This window comes from Neodiprion lecontei, chromosome 2 (assembly GCF_021901455.1).
Source record: "Neodiprion lecontei isolate iyNeoLeco1 chromosome 2, iyNeoLeco1.1, whole genome shotgun sequence".
In the NCBI taxonomy this organism is placed as follows: Eukaryota; Metazoa; Arthropoda; class Insecta; order Hymenoptera; family Diprionidae; genus Neodiprion; species Neodiprion lecontei.
The window spans coordinates 43,146,001-43,162,219 of NC_060261.1; the positions used below are offsets into that span (position 1 = coordinate 43,146,001).

General features: G+C 39.8%; 5 protein-coding genes and 1 long non-coding RNA gene across 6 annotated transcripts; 4 read left to right on the forward strand and 2 right to left on the reverse strand.

The window, feature by feature from the left end:
• The first annotated feature begins 1,047 nt into the window (after positions 1-1,047).
• LOC107216479 (innexin inx2-like) lies at positions 1,048-4,941 on the forward strand. The gene is made up of 6 exons (XM_015653675.2): positions 1,048-1,362; positions 2,427-2,578; positions 2,763-3,005; positions 3,535-3,830; positions 3,907-4,123; positions 4,856-4,941. Exons 1-6 carry the CDS (start codon positions 1,182-1,184, stop codon positions 4,889-4,891), a joined length of 1,125 nt encoding a protein of 374 aa, XP_015509161.2. The 5' UTR covers positions 1,048-1,181; the 3' UTR covers positions 4,892-4,941.
• Positions 4,942-4,949: 8 nt separating this feature from the next.
• On the forward strand, positions 4,950-7,885 carry LOC107216480. The gene is made up of 5 exons (XM_015653676.2): positions 4,950-5,300; positions 5,395-5,570; positions 5,655-6,268; positions 6,344-6,449; positions 6,711-7,885. Exons 1-5 carry the CDS (start codon positions 5,074-5,076, stop codon positions 6,851-6,853), a joined length of 1,266 nt encoding a protein of 421 aa, XP_015509162.1. The 5' UTR covers positions 4,950-5,073; the 3' UTR covers positions 6,854-7,885.
• On the forward strand, positions 6,838-13,111 carry LOC107216508. Its single transcript, XM_046732320.1, has 6 exons — positions 6,838-6,856; positions 10,897-11,354; positions 11,444-11,733; positions 11,804-12,216; positions 12,300-12,430; positions 12,496-13,111. The coding sequence occupies exons 2-6, from the start codon at positions 10,947-10,949 to the stop codon at positions 12,826-12,828; spliced, it is 1,575 nt and encodes a 524-aa protein (XP_046588276.1). The 5' UTR covers positions 6,838-6,856; positions 10,897-10,946; the 3' UTR covers positions 12,829-13,111.
• LOC124293076 lies at positions 7,948-8,295 on the reverse strand. The gene is made up of 2 exons (XR_006902987.1): positions 8,197-8,295; positions 7,948-8,053 (listed from the first exon to the last, which is right to left on the reverse strand). It is a non-coding gene; the product is annotated as an uncharacterized LOC124293076 (long non-coding RNA).
• Positions 12,836-13,845, reverse strand: LOC107216488 (protein BUD31 homolog). The gene is made up of 3 exons (XM_015653683.2): positions 13,603-13,845; positions 13,401-13,523; positions 12,836-13,241 (listed from the first exon to the last, which is right to left on the reverse strand). The coding sequence occupies exons 1-3, from the start codon at positions 13,694-13,696 to the stop codon at positions 13,024-13,026; spliced, it is 435 nt and encodes a 144-aa protein (XP_015509169.1). The 5' UTR covers positions 13,697-13,845; the 3' UTR covers positions 12,836-13,023.
• Positions 13,846-13,950: 105 nt separating this feature from the next.
• LOC107216485 (28 kDa heat- and acid-stable phosphoprotein) lies at positions 13,951-15,640 on the forward strand. The gene is made up of 5 exons (XM_015653681.2): positions 13,951-14,150; positions 14,303-14,400; positions 14,487-14,624; positions 14,974-15,107; positions 15,216-15,640. The coding sequence occupies exons 1-5, from the start codon at positions 14,141-14,143 to the stop codon at positions 15,430-15,432; spliced, it is 597 nt and encodes a 198-aa protein (XP_015509167.1). The 5' UTR covers positions 13,951-14,140; the 3' UTR covers positions 15,433-15,640.
• The last annotated feature ends 579 nt before the right edge of the window (positions 15,641-16,219 follow it).

The window sequence follows — 16,219 nt, forward strand, 5'->3', positions numbered from 1 at the left end:
CTACGCCCGTCTACACAGATCACATACATATTCTTCACGATTATAGAGAGATATAGATTTAAGAATGAAATTTATTCTCGTTATTCGCATTATCGTAAAGTTATACTGTAAAAAATACAAATTCAAATCGACAAAGAAGAAGCCTCGAACATTTATCCGATAGGATGCTTTCGACATTGCCATTCGTCACTGCTGTAACCGCACAGGCCATTGCTCAAGCTTTTATATCTTATGTCATATACGCACATAGATTGAGAAGAAAAGTAGAAAGTCACGGAGAGTCGGAAGAATACACCATTATGCCGCATATTCGTTTGCAGCGGTGAAGAAGGCAGCAAACAAACATGGCGTCGCGATGATGAATAACAATTTGTAATGCAAGGTGTCGGGCTTTATGAATAAAAAGCGCCACACTCGATTTAATATCTTCACGTAGCTTCGATATTTTTTTCACATGAAAATTTAATTACAACAGTTCATAACGTCAAAATGATCTTAGTGAATTTAAACGAATATAACATTATCAATCACTGTAAACGGAAAGGGGAAAGAGAGAAGCCATATTGGCTAACAGCACTACGACGTAGTCTTCATGGCGGACTATTTCAAATAGTTTGGCGGTGTCATTAGGGTGGTTCTCTTTCTAAACTTGTTTTTAAGGTACGAAAAATACTGGGGAAAAAGAATTGTCGCAAAACTTGGAAGAAGTAGGAATATATTTCGAGGTCGCCAACGATTATTTTAATACTTTTTAAAAGTTAAAAAACGGACCACCCTACGGTGTCGTATATTCAACACAAGGCATTCGCATCGTACGGCGTATCTTGAGGCGGCGACTTGGCTCATAATGTACGCACAGCGTAGGAGGAATTCGGAAATTATACATCCACAACCTACCGCGGTAACGGGCAGATTGTCAAATTTAAACAATCGGGTGGCTGCAGGGTTGGCGCTGGAGCCGCTTCGCGCCAACTTGTAACAATGGAACGTCGGATATGACAAAGTACGATCGCGCGTTGCCGGAGTCTCGCGATTGTTTCAAAGTTTACGGGGATCAGCCCAGTTTGATATACTGCATTGTTCCCCTCGGCCGTTGGGTTCGGTTGATTTCACGCCAGTATTTAGTCGACCCTCCGCAACCTCCCGCCCGCGATCGCCGACACGCACTGGAAACTAGGAAAATGCTCGATCTCTTCGACTCCCTCAAGGCTCTTCTGCAGGAGGAAACCGCCCGCGTCGACAACATCGTCTTCAGGCTCCATTCACGGGCGACCGTTATCCTCCTCTCGGCCTGCGCCATCCTCGTCACCGCCAAGCAGTACATCGGCGAACCCATTTCCTGCATCACGGATGGAACTATCGGTACAACCGCATCCCCCCCCCCCCCCCCCCAAAAAAAATTTTACCCGATATCGTTCATTTATCATTCCGCAACTCAGCTGTCGACGAGTTTTTAGGTTATATTGTACTTTCTTACAGACAAACATCACCCTCTAGGGTTTTATATTTTCAGCCAGAGCGATCATCGAATCGTTAATCTCTCACACATTTAATTGTCAATTTCGTACGTTTTGATTTATTTTAATTTAATTTAATTTGTGAGGGGTTATTTTGCCCCCTCCCGAAATTCCGCAGTCAATTTCTTTCGCAAAATTTCCGTGTCTTTATTGCGCGTACTAATTATTCACATTCTTCCGACTCGATGGAATAAATTGACGTCACGTACAGCGTCACGAGGTGCAGACTTGCAAACAATGGTTATATAACGCGTAGATCGGCTAAAACGCGATCGAAAAGAAATTAGGTAGCCGCTGGGTGCAGCATGTTGAAAACGTTTTTGATTAGCTATCGGAAAACGTTTAGGTCGCGTTATTGAATGACTCGAATAATTCCACCTCATCTTACCCTGCGGGCGGCTGCTTCAGCCTGTTATTATACCTATAAAGTAAAATACGCCCCACCGAATACCAACGCTGATCTTATATACGAGATATTTATCTCGGATCTTCTCTTATTCTCTACCGTCTACTGCACAGGATTATACGATTCGGTATCGACCCTGCCTCCATGAGCTGAATCATGCATCAGCGGTTAATTTCATTTTAATCGAATCCAATGTATTGTTTTTGCACTTTTTAATATGAAATATTTCGAGGATGCTCGTGAAGAGTTAATGGTAAAAAAGAATAATCAGGTAACACGACTACCCTGATGTACGCGGTCTGTTCTTAACGTAGGTCGTCTGACAAGTGTCCTGGACAATATTTTTCCAGCATTATCGGACGGCAGCTGAAGCTGAAGTAGATGAAAGAAAACACAACGATCTGGTTAATTCGCGAACGTTGAACCCTTTTCATTACCAATTTGTAATCCAATTGCCTCAATTATCACGACCCTTATCAATTTCCCCGAACCTTATCCGGCAGACAAGGACTCCGTGAACGCCTACTGTTGGATCTATAGCACGTTCACCGTTTCGCGGCACTTGACCGGAATCCCGGGAATCAGCGTGGCCAGTCCTGGTGTGGGCCAAGCACTTGAAGGCGACGAAATTCACCATCATCGCTACTACCAATGGGTGGGTGCGTTCCCGCCAAGGGAGTAGAGTAATGAATTTACGTAATCCCAGCTAACGAGGTTGTCGAGGTCCCGCAAAAGGGGAACACCTCGCACGGTGGATTTTCCGCGGTACAACGTATTCCCTGCATGTCTTCAGGGGTATTGTAACTAAAACGTTTTTCCCCCCAAAATTGAACGAGCAGGTATGCTTCGTCCTCGTGCTCCAGGCCCTGATGTTCTACACACCCCGAGCCCTCTGGGGTGTCTGGGAACGTGGAACCGTGAGACTCCTCTCCGTGAATCTCGACAACCCGTTCTACCGCGACGAATGGACTAAAGAGAGAAGGAACCAGCTGGTGGAATACTTCGCCATCACGAATCTGCATACTCACAACTTCTACGCCTTTAGATTCCTTACTTGTGAAATCCTCAACTTCTGCAACGCGGTATGGGTCTTGGTCGTTAAAACATATTTTCAATTTAAATATCGCGATTACCTACCGCACCTGATTTCCTTTACGACAGCTGCCAATTGGAATTTCACCGTCTCTATACGTGTATATAATAATGTACTTATAATTCGATGAAAATTCAGTCACGATTCGATATTCATGACTTGCCCTCGTCAGATCTACCGCGATCCTTGTGGAAACCCGAACGATGAATTAAATAACGCAACGTCGGGTCCGAAAATCGCTACAACGTTAAAAACAAAAGCACGCGAAATAACCGAGCCAAACCTTCTGGGTATTTAAGTCGTTGATTTTTAATTAAGGCAGGTTCGTTAAAAGCTTGGCGAGCAGTCAAAAAAAGCTCCTTCATCTTTTCCTTTGATTCAGAAGTTGAAAGGAAGCTCAACGTTCGTCAGTCGGCGGGCTAAAGGGGCGCTTTTTAGGAGATGCCCGGACTACAATATACAATGGGCATAATACTAAAGATCCGAGTGAATCGGACGTAGCTTTTAACATTATACAGATTGGCCAGATGTATCTGCTCGACGTGTTCCTGGAAGGACAATTCACTAAATATGGACCAGCGGTAACGGCGTTTGCGATTGAATCGAGACCGTTCCAAAGAGTGGACCCCATGACGAGGCTTTTCCCAAAGATGACCAAGTGCACCATCCACACCTTTGGCGCTTCGGGTTCGCCGCAGACCCGCGACGCTCTTTGCGTTTTGCCTCTGAACGTAGTCAACGAGAAGATATTTGTCTTCATCTGGTTCTGGCTCGTGTTTTTGGCCGCAGTTAGCGGCCTCGCCGTTGTTTACAGGTACTGTATCTTAGAGCTGAAATCCAATTTACAATATTTACCATATCGATTTTTCGTACGAATTTTTATGCCACAGAATGATAGTCTTCTCTCAGCCGTGGGCTCGCGTTTATCTGCTGCGAGCAACGGCCCAGCTTATTCCACGATCTCAGGCTGAGACGATTGTGCAAGCTTTTGATATCGGCGATTGGTTCCTGTTGCATCAACTCAGTCACAATATAAACCCGATCGTTTTCTGGGAACTCGTAAACGAGCTCGCATCGAAATTCTCTGGAAAGCTCGCCAAGGAGAAAGTGGAAAGTCTTGAATTTATCTGAATGTAATATACTAATAAACCGTGGTATTAATGGTATACAAATTTTAAACCATAATTATCGTGCTCCTTTAATTATATGTGTACCCCTAAATCAGTTTTTATCGTATGCCACAACTTGCAGTTTACTTTCCTGATATCTAACGTTGAACAGAAATCGAACGCAAGCCCGAAGAATATAGTTAATGAATTTGATCATAAATCGAACATGTTCATTTAATAATATATTATGTATATAATTCTATAACATACAAAATCATGCGAAACCATGAGAAAGAATAGAAGCATCCTGCGTAAAAAGTTGATGGTAATGAGATCTTTCTGACGAGAATATTGACGGAAAAAAAAAATCGACGAACGGAATGAGAATCGTTATGCGGAGGAATTATGAGATACTATCAGAACAAGATAATTAATTACGGTGCTTGTCGTGGTAATTGATTTCTGAATAATCAATTCAACTTCGTGATAGGATGTTATGGGTTATCGAAGATTTCAGGCATTACAATTTAATTATCTTGATGTAATTCGACATGATACGGGATTAGTGAATTCGAATATTTAAACATGCATGTAAAATTATAATATTGATCTTCATATTATAGATATGTATAGATTCAGTTGCTGTATAGTGTAACAACTCTAGTAAACTTGCGAAGACACAGATTTCCCTAAAGTACCTTCAAAGTGTTTGAATCCATACTTTTCGCAGGTTTTTTCCCGCTTTGTCAAAGTTGTCGACGCATGAGCTGACATCTATGAGGCTGTCAGCTTGACAGTTTGAATGTCAAAACGCGGGGAATTGGATTCGGTTGAGGCGGTTCTGTATCTCGCCGGGTGGCACTACACGTGGTATCGTTGAAAATAATCAATTCCGTGAGAGCTGAGTGAATAACCTCAAATCCTGACGGGCACGCGAAGACCCAAAAAATGTGCAATTTCCGGGTGAAAGTCGACCTGTCGGCCTTCTACGATGACGTGAGGCGTTTCAGTTGGGTCTACGTCGACAAAGGCACGGTAACTTGCATCTGCCACCTTCAAAATCACATCGCCAAGGTTTTCGACATACAACAACCGTTACACTTGCTCCTTCACACCGGCGAGTATTTACCGCCGAACGAAGACGCCCGTATTTTGAAAGAAAATGAAACAATCGTGTGAGTATCACATTATCTCTGTCTCTCTATTCCGTTCTGATGAAATCGCGATTCAAATCTACTTACCCAAAATGCGACACGTCCTATATTTCAGCGCTGTACCTGGCACTGGATTACAAAATGATCAAGATTCTGGCAAAGCTGAATCAGATGTTCAGGTCGATACAAGCTCCATCATTTCATCTTCAAAAAAACATAAACAACCCACTGCGGAGGAAAAGAATGAAAAGGGTTCGATCGCAGATGGAAATGATTTTCACAACTCAACGGGTGAGACTAATTCTTAATGATTCAAACCCCACAGTTTGAAACTGAAATTTTTTATGTAATTGTTATTATCGTTTCTTTGTACAGAAACTACCAATGGAAATACATTATTTCTGAGCGTGGTGAATGATTCTCAAATAGAGAGCGCGTCAGAATCAAAGATGGAAGTTGGTACGCTGGATGAAAATCTGGTGCAAGGTTCGCCACCCTTTAAAAATAAGCGAAAACGCACACGTCAAAGAAAGTCTAAGACCAAAGAACAGCCAGAAGAACCTGTTGCAGCTGAACTAGTTGAGTCTGAATACAAGAAGCCAAAGATAATAAATTCGGTCACGATTCCTAACGGAAAGCATATACGCTTTGGCGATGTCGAGCAGCAAGAATTTGACAGCTATGATAGCTCTGCCTCGTGCGATTCCAGGAAGCCTTCAACGAGAGAAACCACCCCTCGGAGTAAATCTGTCCCGAACTCTAGTCTTTCCAATCTTTTAGCCCTGCGTCAAAGTTCGACACCGATAACATTTGCAGCGCAGAAAAAACTTGAAAAAAAACAGCAACCGCGACACGATTCCTACGAAGTCAAGGAATTATCAACTGAAGATTGCCAAACCCCTACAAGATTCACAGAGGTAAAGGTAGATCCTGAGAAACACGTTTTAATGGAGAGCAAGGCACGAGTCAACGATATCATTGGGTTCAAGGTAAATGCTCGATGAGCTCCTGGATGAAAACCTACATCAATTTATTGAGGGACTAATTTAAAATGGTGGTTTCAGATGTTGAAGATGGGCCAAGACTACACGCCGCAAGTTTCAAAGTATGTGACTGCGCAAGTATCTCAAATTTTGCCGGACAATTCAACCTACGTCTTCGAGATCATAGGTACAGCAGTAATTGATTTTTACTATCATTTGGTTTTTTTTACGATCCTAAGTAAGAGACTTTGAGATTAGTGCAGGATAATATACGATAAATAAGAAGTTAATCATTTGAGAAATCGGGGTTATTCAGCGTAAAATAGTTCTATCGAATTCTAGAGAAAATAGCAATTATAATTTTGCCAACATCGAGAAAAAAAACTATCGAAAGAAATTCATAATTTCAAAATTTATAATATCTTTTGTTTAATACACTATTTTTTAGATGGGAAAAGAGAGATACAAGCTCCACAGGGAAAGTTCGATATTGAGACCGATGAAACAGAGAACAAAGATTCGAACGCGTTTGTCCTAAATTGGTCACAACTCATTGAACCTCGATTGATGTACCGTGGAAGTTCCGAGTAGATGGTACACTATTATCACAGATCATCCATGTTCTTTTTTTTTGTTTTCATAAATCAATAACGCTTTATTTTTGTCGCACATGCAAAGGACGAACTTTTTAAAACTGAGAACAAATTGCCGTTTGCTGTCGAGCTTCGGCAAAGTCGTAATTTAACGTTGTATAAGTCTTACATTTTATTATTATTTTTTCCGTTGATGTTACAAGTATCCCAATTTTAAGAAACGAAAGATAAACTTTAGATATAAGCTGTGTTTGGAAATGAATGCGAAGTTTTGCCGACAACATCCCGCCGAATATATTGGAAGGAGATATTTAAAAATTCGAGAACGTCCTAGTTGGTGAAACTTGATTGACTGTCAGAAAATTCATCAACATTTATTTATTGTAACTGATCAATGAATCGTCTCGTATTGTTAAATTTCTTCTGCATTGTGTTTAGCGCCTGAATCACCGCAACCCTTCTAGCACCATTGAGTTTCTCTGATAATTCACAGATGACAGCTCTGCCCAAAGTAACCGCTAAATATAGCAATGCCGTATTATTTTTCGGTCTCACTTAATTTGTTTACACCTCTAAATTTCGATGTAGTTAAAACAGCATGACTTCAAAATCGGGTCATTTTTATATCTTATGTAAAGAGTAATCGCCGCATCAATAATCAACGTTTCACCATCGGAGAACCGGCTGAAGAATCAGTTGAACGTCAGTTAATTTTATACAAACAAATAATACGTAGAAAACTGTGTATATTCTAAATTACTTTCACCCGCTGCATGAGCTTTTTTTTTTATCCCTGTTTCCTCAGCCACACCCGATGAACGGTTTAATTTTATCTTGTCATCAATCCTTACCAGCATTTCAATTTCGTACGAGATTTCAACATTCTTTACGGGTGTACCTGACGTAAGAGAATGCGCTGCATATTGCTGTTTTAAGTTTAAGATATTTCTAACCTATAACGTGATTGCAATACTGTAATTTTGAACTGAAAAGCTAAGATGCAATAAAAACTAATCATATTTTATTATTATTTAATGCCTTGCTTCTTCAATTAACCAAGCTTGAAAAATTATGGTTTTCGATCACAGTCCCTCACCGTGTAAATTATTCCTTTATTCTTATGTTTTTCACCATCCAATTCCATTATCAGCCTTGAGTAGTTTTATACCGGGACCCGATAATTTTTTGGTATTTTATACTGAAAATCGCAATTCATATTTTCATTACAATTGAATCTCTCACTTCCTTATTTTACGTTAGAAACTTTCTTTGAAGAAATGGATAATAATCGGAATTCGAAATCAAAAACACGCAAGAAGCACATGAAACAAAACGCTTTACCACTCTTGAGACCAGACATTATGTTGATAACCAAAGATGTGATGGTCCCGGTAAAATTGCCTCCTCCTCCTGGGAAACTATTTCCCATTCAACAAAAAACTGAAAAGAAAAAGTATGGAGTTGCCAAAATGCAGAGATCTGATACACAGGCGTTGAAACCACTTGTGAATTGTGAAAACCTCCGAAAGAACCGTATTGATCCATTGATTCAGGTGCGTTCCATAAACCAACCCTTACTAATGGTGAAACACAGTGATGATCTACTATTTAGGATTATATTCGAATTAGCCTCCTGGTATACTCACTCTTTTTAATTTGTTCCTCAACTAATTTCTCAGGTGAGCGATATCACACATGCGACGAAAGCACGTATAGATGTCTTTCCCAAATCCCAATCTTGTTATCATCCCCGAAAAAATGTGCTTACAAAGAATGCTCATATGGATGAAAAACGATCAGTATCATTAAGGAGTGAAAAGCCAAGCTCATCATCAAATTCAAAACTATTCCAATTTGGTCAAAGTGATAGAAGTAGTATTTCACCGACTCCAAAGATATCACTAGTAGATAAGCTTTCGGTTCAATCATCTAAAGACTCAGTGAACACTGTACCTACGCCTCTCGAAACTCAGTCGTGTATTTCTATCAAATCACTGAACATAATAGACGATTCGTTAACAAAAGTATTCTTAAATATGATTTCAAGTTCGGAAAGTGAGAGCAACGTCGATTATGCTGCTCAACCAAGCACTCAAGCTGAATATGATCTTAGAACTCCTGTGGCCAATAATGTTAGTTCAAATGTAACTGAAAATCCAGTTGGAACTTTTTCTTTCCATCATGCTTATTCAAACAATAACGAACGAAGCGAATGTACGAAAGGAGGTTTGGAAGATTGTATAAATTCTGACCTCTGTATTTCTACAAGTAACCAGGAGTGTCACGAACAAGTTGCTAATCAAGTTTCAATTCCTACAAAAGAATGCGATGTTGATCTGGATGATTGTGATATGAATAAGCTGACGAGTGATGCTAAAGTAAGTTTCTTGCGGCAAGATCCAGGATGTCTGCAAGATTCCTGTGAAGATGAATATGAAAATGAAATAAAACTCGTCACAAATGATACAGATACTAATGATCGAATGATACAACTATCAATGGATGTTGACTACCTGTTGCAGAGTTTAATATCGAATATTTTAAATTTAGAATGTTCTAATAACTCCAATGAGTGTATTATTGAAAAAAGATATTCACCATGTATTCTCCCTCATCCCGAATCCCATTCCGGGAAACAAGAAGTTGAGAAATTAGGGGATAACTCGAACGAACGACTTCCAAGGATTGTTGGATTAAAGTATTCATTGCACGATTTACTTCGTACAACTTTAGACTCAGATGACCATATTCTCCCTTGTACGGAGCAACTAGACATTGACTCAGAACTCAAATATTCTCGGCATGATCTGTTAGACTGTTCGTTAACTCGTGAAGGTAATGAGGAACAATTGGGAACAGTTAACTGTCATCTCAATGTTGATGGAAATCTAAGCGATCAGCAAGTAGAGATTAAATATTCATGGCAGATAATACCATTGAAGAATGAAAACTTACAATTAGATGACGTTTGTAATTCTAAACCGAAGGTACAAAATTGTGAAAACCATTCAAAGCTCACTTCAACCGAAGATCTTCATCTAATTGAGCCTGAATATCAATATTCATGGCAAAGACTGACATCTAAGTATCTTGCAGAAAAGAGTAAAGAAAATTGCTTGTTTGACATAAAGGAACTTGCAATGAAGGTTAGTGATGCGCAAGAGAAATGTACTGAGAGTGAATGTATAAGGAACAATTTTAACTCGATCTCAAGTAATAGTTGTGCAGAAAAGGGTCAATCAGTGGAACATAATAGAAGAACCATAGTGAATCCCCCATTGGATAATATTATATCATCTAGGCTACCCCAAATCAACATAATAAGTAATGCCACTGCGGACATCACAAGTAAATACAGAGAGAATTTCCTAGAGTATCCTTCAAAACCTGGGTTGTATAATTCCTCCATTTCCTATTCCTCTATTTCCAGTATCAAGCAGGTCATAGCAAATCTCAATGAAATGGTAACAACGCAGAAAGGCATGCTTGACGCTTATGTGAAAGATCATGGATTAGATAGAGACGTCAAACAAACTAAAGCAGTAGAAAGTACCGTGAGAAATACAGCGGAGAAAGTTGAAATTTTTCCCTCAACTTTGCACGTATTAGGAGATTACATAGTGAAGGATATTCGTCCTGCAGATATGAGTAATTTGAGATGTTTGTTAGATGCAAATAATGATGAGATGGTACAAGACCATTCGTTATCAGAAGAAATAGTGTCTGCGGAAAACGCTACTCTTGATGAACGCATCAAAAGGGCTTTAAGTGGAAAAATACTTTGTAGAAATGATAGACCTGTTACTTTAGACATTGGCCTGTTGAGATCAATCGATCATTCTCCCAAACTAATCCTAGATCCAAAAAAAGATGATCCAAGCTTGTCCAGTGATCCCATTTCCTATGACATCAATAACTACCTTACATCAATTCTTGCACCCAATGATAATTTTTACACTAATATCAGCAATTCAATACATAACAAATGTGGAACTTGTAATTCTGACGAAAATAGAATTAGTTTATCATCGGAAATTCTAGAAACTGAGCAAATACCAACTGACGTCAATTGGAAAGCCGAAACTGCAGAGATGGAGAAGCAAGCATTGGAACCACCGATGGATTTGGCACAACATATCAACAAGGAAAAAGATGTCCAGAGTGACAGTTTACCGTGTACAAAAAATACAGTGTCCAAGCCGAGGCTCCAAGTCAGTTTCACTGAAATAAAGGAGGCTGGAGACAATAATACGAAAAAAGATGAGCTTACGACGAGATTAGAAAATGCAATGAGCAGATTACAACAGTGTCAACAGCATATTGATGCAAACTGGAATCTCGACTACTCTGTGCTTGATATTGAGGAGGGCATTAGTGACGAAGGAGTCCAGCTGCCAGAACAAGTAGAAGCACACATTAAGGATATCATCAAATCCGCTGAAGAGTATTTAGCCAAATTAGATGAACAGTTGAATGACCTCAGAAATGCAGACGACCAGGTAGGCGTTTTCCAGTCTTATTGTTAGAATTAGATGAGGATGAAGGCACTATCACAGCAAAGGAAACACTATTGTTCTTTTCATTGTAGATAATAAACAGCAGTGAACGAACATTGAAGAACATTGATGAAACATATCAGCTTATATTGGACAACTTGTGTAAGGAGATCAAGAAGAGACGAGATTTAGTGAAATTGGAAACCGAGGTGCTTAAATGCGAAGGCCTTGCTCCCTTGAGAGCCTGCAAACAAGAAGTAGACGCTCAAATTCGCAGCACTCGACATCTGATAGTGTTAACAGATACTATGCTCACAAATCCTGTTACCTTCAACAGAGACAGACTTGGAAAGATTATCACCGCCACGAGCCACATGGGGAGGTATGCATCATAGTAATTTTCAATCATGTCATTTATACAATTGCTACTTTTCTTTACGTTTAAATTTTAGGATACCAGCAGTTCCGATGCTCGAGGAGCTACCCTACGTGACATTCAGTCCACCTAGTGAGGAAGCAAAGAAAGAAATTCTAGATCGAATATCGTGCTTGGGCTGTGTGTTGCGAATGGGTCCTGCACAGTTTACAGAAGTACTTGATCGACCAGCAGGTCTACGGCTAAAGTGGCACATTGTAGATCCTGAGTATGCTTCCGAGGAGCAAACATTCATAGTGCAAAAAGCACTAGGAGAAATTATCGAGCCGACTTCACCTGCTTTTGAAACTGTTTACGTAGGCCCTGACACGTCATGTTTCATCAGAGAAATACCCGTCGATCAACCAATCACCCTAAGGGTGGGAATCCAAATGCCCGACACTGCTTGGAGCATTCATCGGATTACCCGAACTTCAATACCAGCCTACTGTAATTGCCAATGCCAAAAAAAGACGAGTCAGTAAAAACAAACATTGTAGTACCCAAATCTAATTCGATAATCTCGATTTCAGCTTGGGACATGAACAATGCGGACTATCTTGTTACAAACAGTGGCCGAATTGCTACCAAGATTACACGGAATCTTAGCACACTGTTATCTCGGAGTGCACAGTTCGGCACGGACCACATTATAGAGTTCAAAGTAAGTTAATAAATATGGAAAAATTAATAATATACATTTAATAATGACCGATGTATATACTATAGTTCTTAGAGACAGCGTCAGGGAGCAATAATGAAGGAATTGGACTAGTACTAGAACCTGATGGTGTGAACGAAAGCTTGAAGAGGAGCAGAGCACTTTTGATAACGCCAAATGGTAACATATTCATAGACGGAGAAGAGAAGCTGATGCAATTGCCCAAAATGCAATTGGGCACAAGGATAATATTCACGAGTGAGAAAAAGGATGACGATACGCTCAGAATGACCATAGAATGCGCGAACAAGGCCGTTACTTACGACTGGACTATACAAACACCACTGCACTTTGCAGCTAGATTTTTAGAACACAACAAATGGAACTTTATGATCAAATAGAAACAGATACACGTACAAGAATGCTTTTATTTACATAAAAAAGGAAACAAAATACTGGAAGAGATGAAAAAGAGGAAGAAAAAAAACAGACACAGACAAGTATTCACTTACACCCCGTTAAACGAGTTATGAATTTTTAAATAAATCAGTGCCTTATATTATTATTATTATCATAATGATTTTACATTCATTCCATCAGCCGGAGCAACCGCGGCATCCACAATGGATGCACTCGACTATTCTTCCCTCCTCCAACTTTCCCTTCGGAACCCTGCAGATGCAATTTGTACCAAAATTTGTATCTCTGGTTTGGATACATCGCAGGCAGCACAGATTCTCATAACCAACCTTCTTCCACTTGGCTATTAGATTCTTGTCAGCTATATTCTCATTGAGACAGTAATCATAGAGTTCTGAAATTAAATTCAAGCCCAAATCAATACAAATTAGTGAGGAAATTTCCGAGTAGTATTTGATTAATATTTATTCAATCTATACTTCTCTTTCTCTGGAACGAGAGATAATTCACGAACAAAATTTTTCCAAACATTAAGGTTCTGCCCACTACTAACCTCTGCTGATGGCTTTGCGACGATAAAATAAATCGTAAATGTAACGAGATTTCTGATGATGAATTTTAAATATGGGCCACAATGATTCTTGTTTTCTCTTTCCTTCGTGTGGCTCGGTTTCAGCTGTAAAACATGAAGCAAGAAATTTGTGAAATTGAGCTAATCTTTGGTTATGTCGACATCGTATGGATTGATTATTAACCTTCTCGCATTTTTTGTTCCAATTCCTCCAGCGTTGGCTCGATCAATTCCCAACCATCCGGAGGTGGCTTCTTGCTTCTTCGAACTTTCGGCATACTCGACTTGAGGCGAAATAAAGTAAATCAATCTAATCAATCGAATACTACTTCGAATGGTTTTGTTTGACGTTTACGCAAATTCCTTCCTGGTCATTGGTCAATCAAAGAAGCAGACAATGGCCACGAAGTAATACTTCATGACAATGGCATCTGGCGATGATAGACCCAGGTGTGTACAAAAAAATTTCGCCAGATGGCGCATGTTGTAGGTTTTTTTGTTGCTTCAAGATTTCAATCGCGTATGCTCGTCAGTTTGTCCTTGAACTGGGTTGCTCGTAGTAGTTGCCTGTTAAAGCAGCAATACGGAGCTTGACAAGAGATTGAGCGGTTAGGAGTATCGAGTGAAAATTAGGGCCAGCGGAGTGAAGATAAATACATAATTGTGGAATTTTTTTTATCCAATATTCGTCGAAGGTTATCCTATATTTAATTCGCCGAAAAATGCCACGAGGTTAGTAGACGGGAGGTGAAAATCTCCATTTTCGTAATCAGTACGAAATACCAGTGTACAAGTACGAAATGTAATACACGAGCACGTTCTTGTACTGAAATCATTCTGGACTCCCGCGGACCGAATAACCAATAGAATCGCATATTTTCCAGGAAAGTTCGTTAATCACAAGGGCAGAAATCGCCGCTTCACGAATCCTGAAGAGTTGGAGGAGCAGCGAAGGCAAGAAGAAAAACAACGACAGTGGAGGGTTAGCATTTTGAGGTTAACTTTTGTGAGCAATAATACACGTCCCGGAATTTGCCTGTAATAAACTTGTAACCCATCTGAATACAGCAAACAAGAGGAGATGCGAGTTCCAGTGAAGAGGAGGAGCAGGAACAATCCAAAGCAGCTGGCAGTGACAAGCTGAAGAAAGTCGATGAGTCTGAATCGGAAAGCGACAGTGAATCCGAGTCGGACTCGGACCCAGATGTAATGCGGATTCCTTGAAACTCTTACTTTTCTCCGCATTACACGAAAACTTATATGACATTCAAGATTTCCATCATTCTATTGTCGGTAGTTTAATTTATCAAAACTATTGCCTACAACGATGGCACAGTTCGTTCAACAAACATCATTTTATTCAGTCACGTGATACCGTCTAATTAAGAAATGTATTGCATCATGTTACCGACAACTGTGTGACTCACATTTCCTTGCCATTTTTATTTTTGCTCGTTTTCAATCCTCAAAACCTAATGGCATTACGAAAACAATTCTATGTTACCAATAGTGAACCAGCTCCTTGAATCATATAAATAAAATCCATTATTTACAGGGGAAAGCAAAGGGGGTAGAAAATCTAATTCAAGTAGAAAATCCGAATAGGGTGCAGAAAAAAGTGAAGAAATTATCCCAGCTGAATGAGGCGCTAGCGAAATCATCCAAGCCCGAACTTTCACGAAGAGAAAGGTACTTATTGATCTGATAAATAACTACTCTGAATGCAACATGATTTGCAATGTGTTGTTCGACTGGTAGTTATTCCAATCTTGTAACACAATACGTTTTGGGTCGTAGGGAAGAACTGGAGAAACAAAGAGCAAAGGCAAACTACCAGAAACTCCATGCTGAGGGTAAAACAGATGAAGCACGTGCGGATCTGGCTCGGCTAGCAATAATTAAGCAGCAGCGAGCAGAGGCTGCTAAACAGCGGGAGGATGAAAAGAAACAAAAGGAATTGGCACAACAAAAAAAGACGGAATTAACACAGAAGGCTTTGGGAAAACGTTCCTAGTGCAATTAATAATCGTTTTATAATAAAAATTATGACGAATATTACTATTACCATATTATAATCATAATACTAAAAGACTCACTCTTCTCTTTACTCGCGTAATTACATCGCAATTTATTGAAGCAACCAAACAAAAATCACTAAGCGGTCTATTACGTTTGTTTCATGGATTTGTATTTATTTGTATGAATACAGTTTACTAAACTAATATTAAAGTTATCTTTAATTTTCATTACACTTCGAATTCACTAAAACTTTATCTTCCGAAAAATAACGCCCGGCAGAGAGCAACTGAATCAACACTTCAAACGCTTCAAACGGACAGTGAATGCTAAGATAGTGTAATTAAGATAATGCGTAGTTCAGACAAATAATAATGGTGTTCTGTAGTACCGGTGCAACCAGCAGACATACCACTTAACACAGAAGACGCATTGTCGGTAACGTTTTTTGGTTTCGGTTTCGGTTTTCGTTGACGGAAAACTTTGTAACCCCGCTTGCCTGAATCATGCGCACGAATGCGCGTTCAGCGTGTAGGAAAATTCACGGTATATACCATGTAGCCTAAATTCATCGATCACAAAACTTTTGTACATGTGCATACATATATACACCGGTTCATAGTATTCAAATTTAAGCCAATCGTCGCTGGCGATGACAAATCAGTAACCATTGAATCGCGTTACAAATAGAGATCGCCAGTCGCAGCTCGCTCCGATCGGTCTAGGGTTGTGTGAGGTGTGTTAGTCGTGTTCGGACAGCACAAGTGGAACCTCGCAGTTTTCGG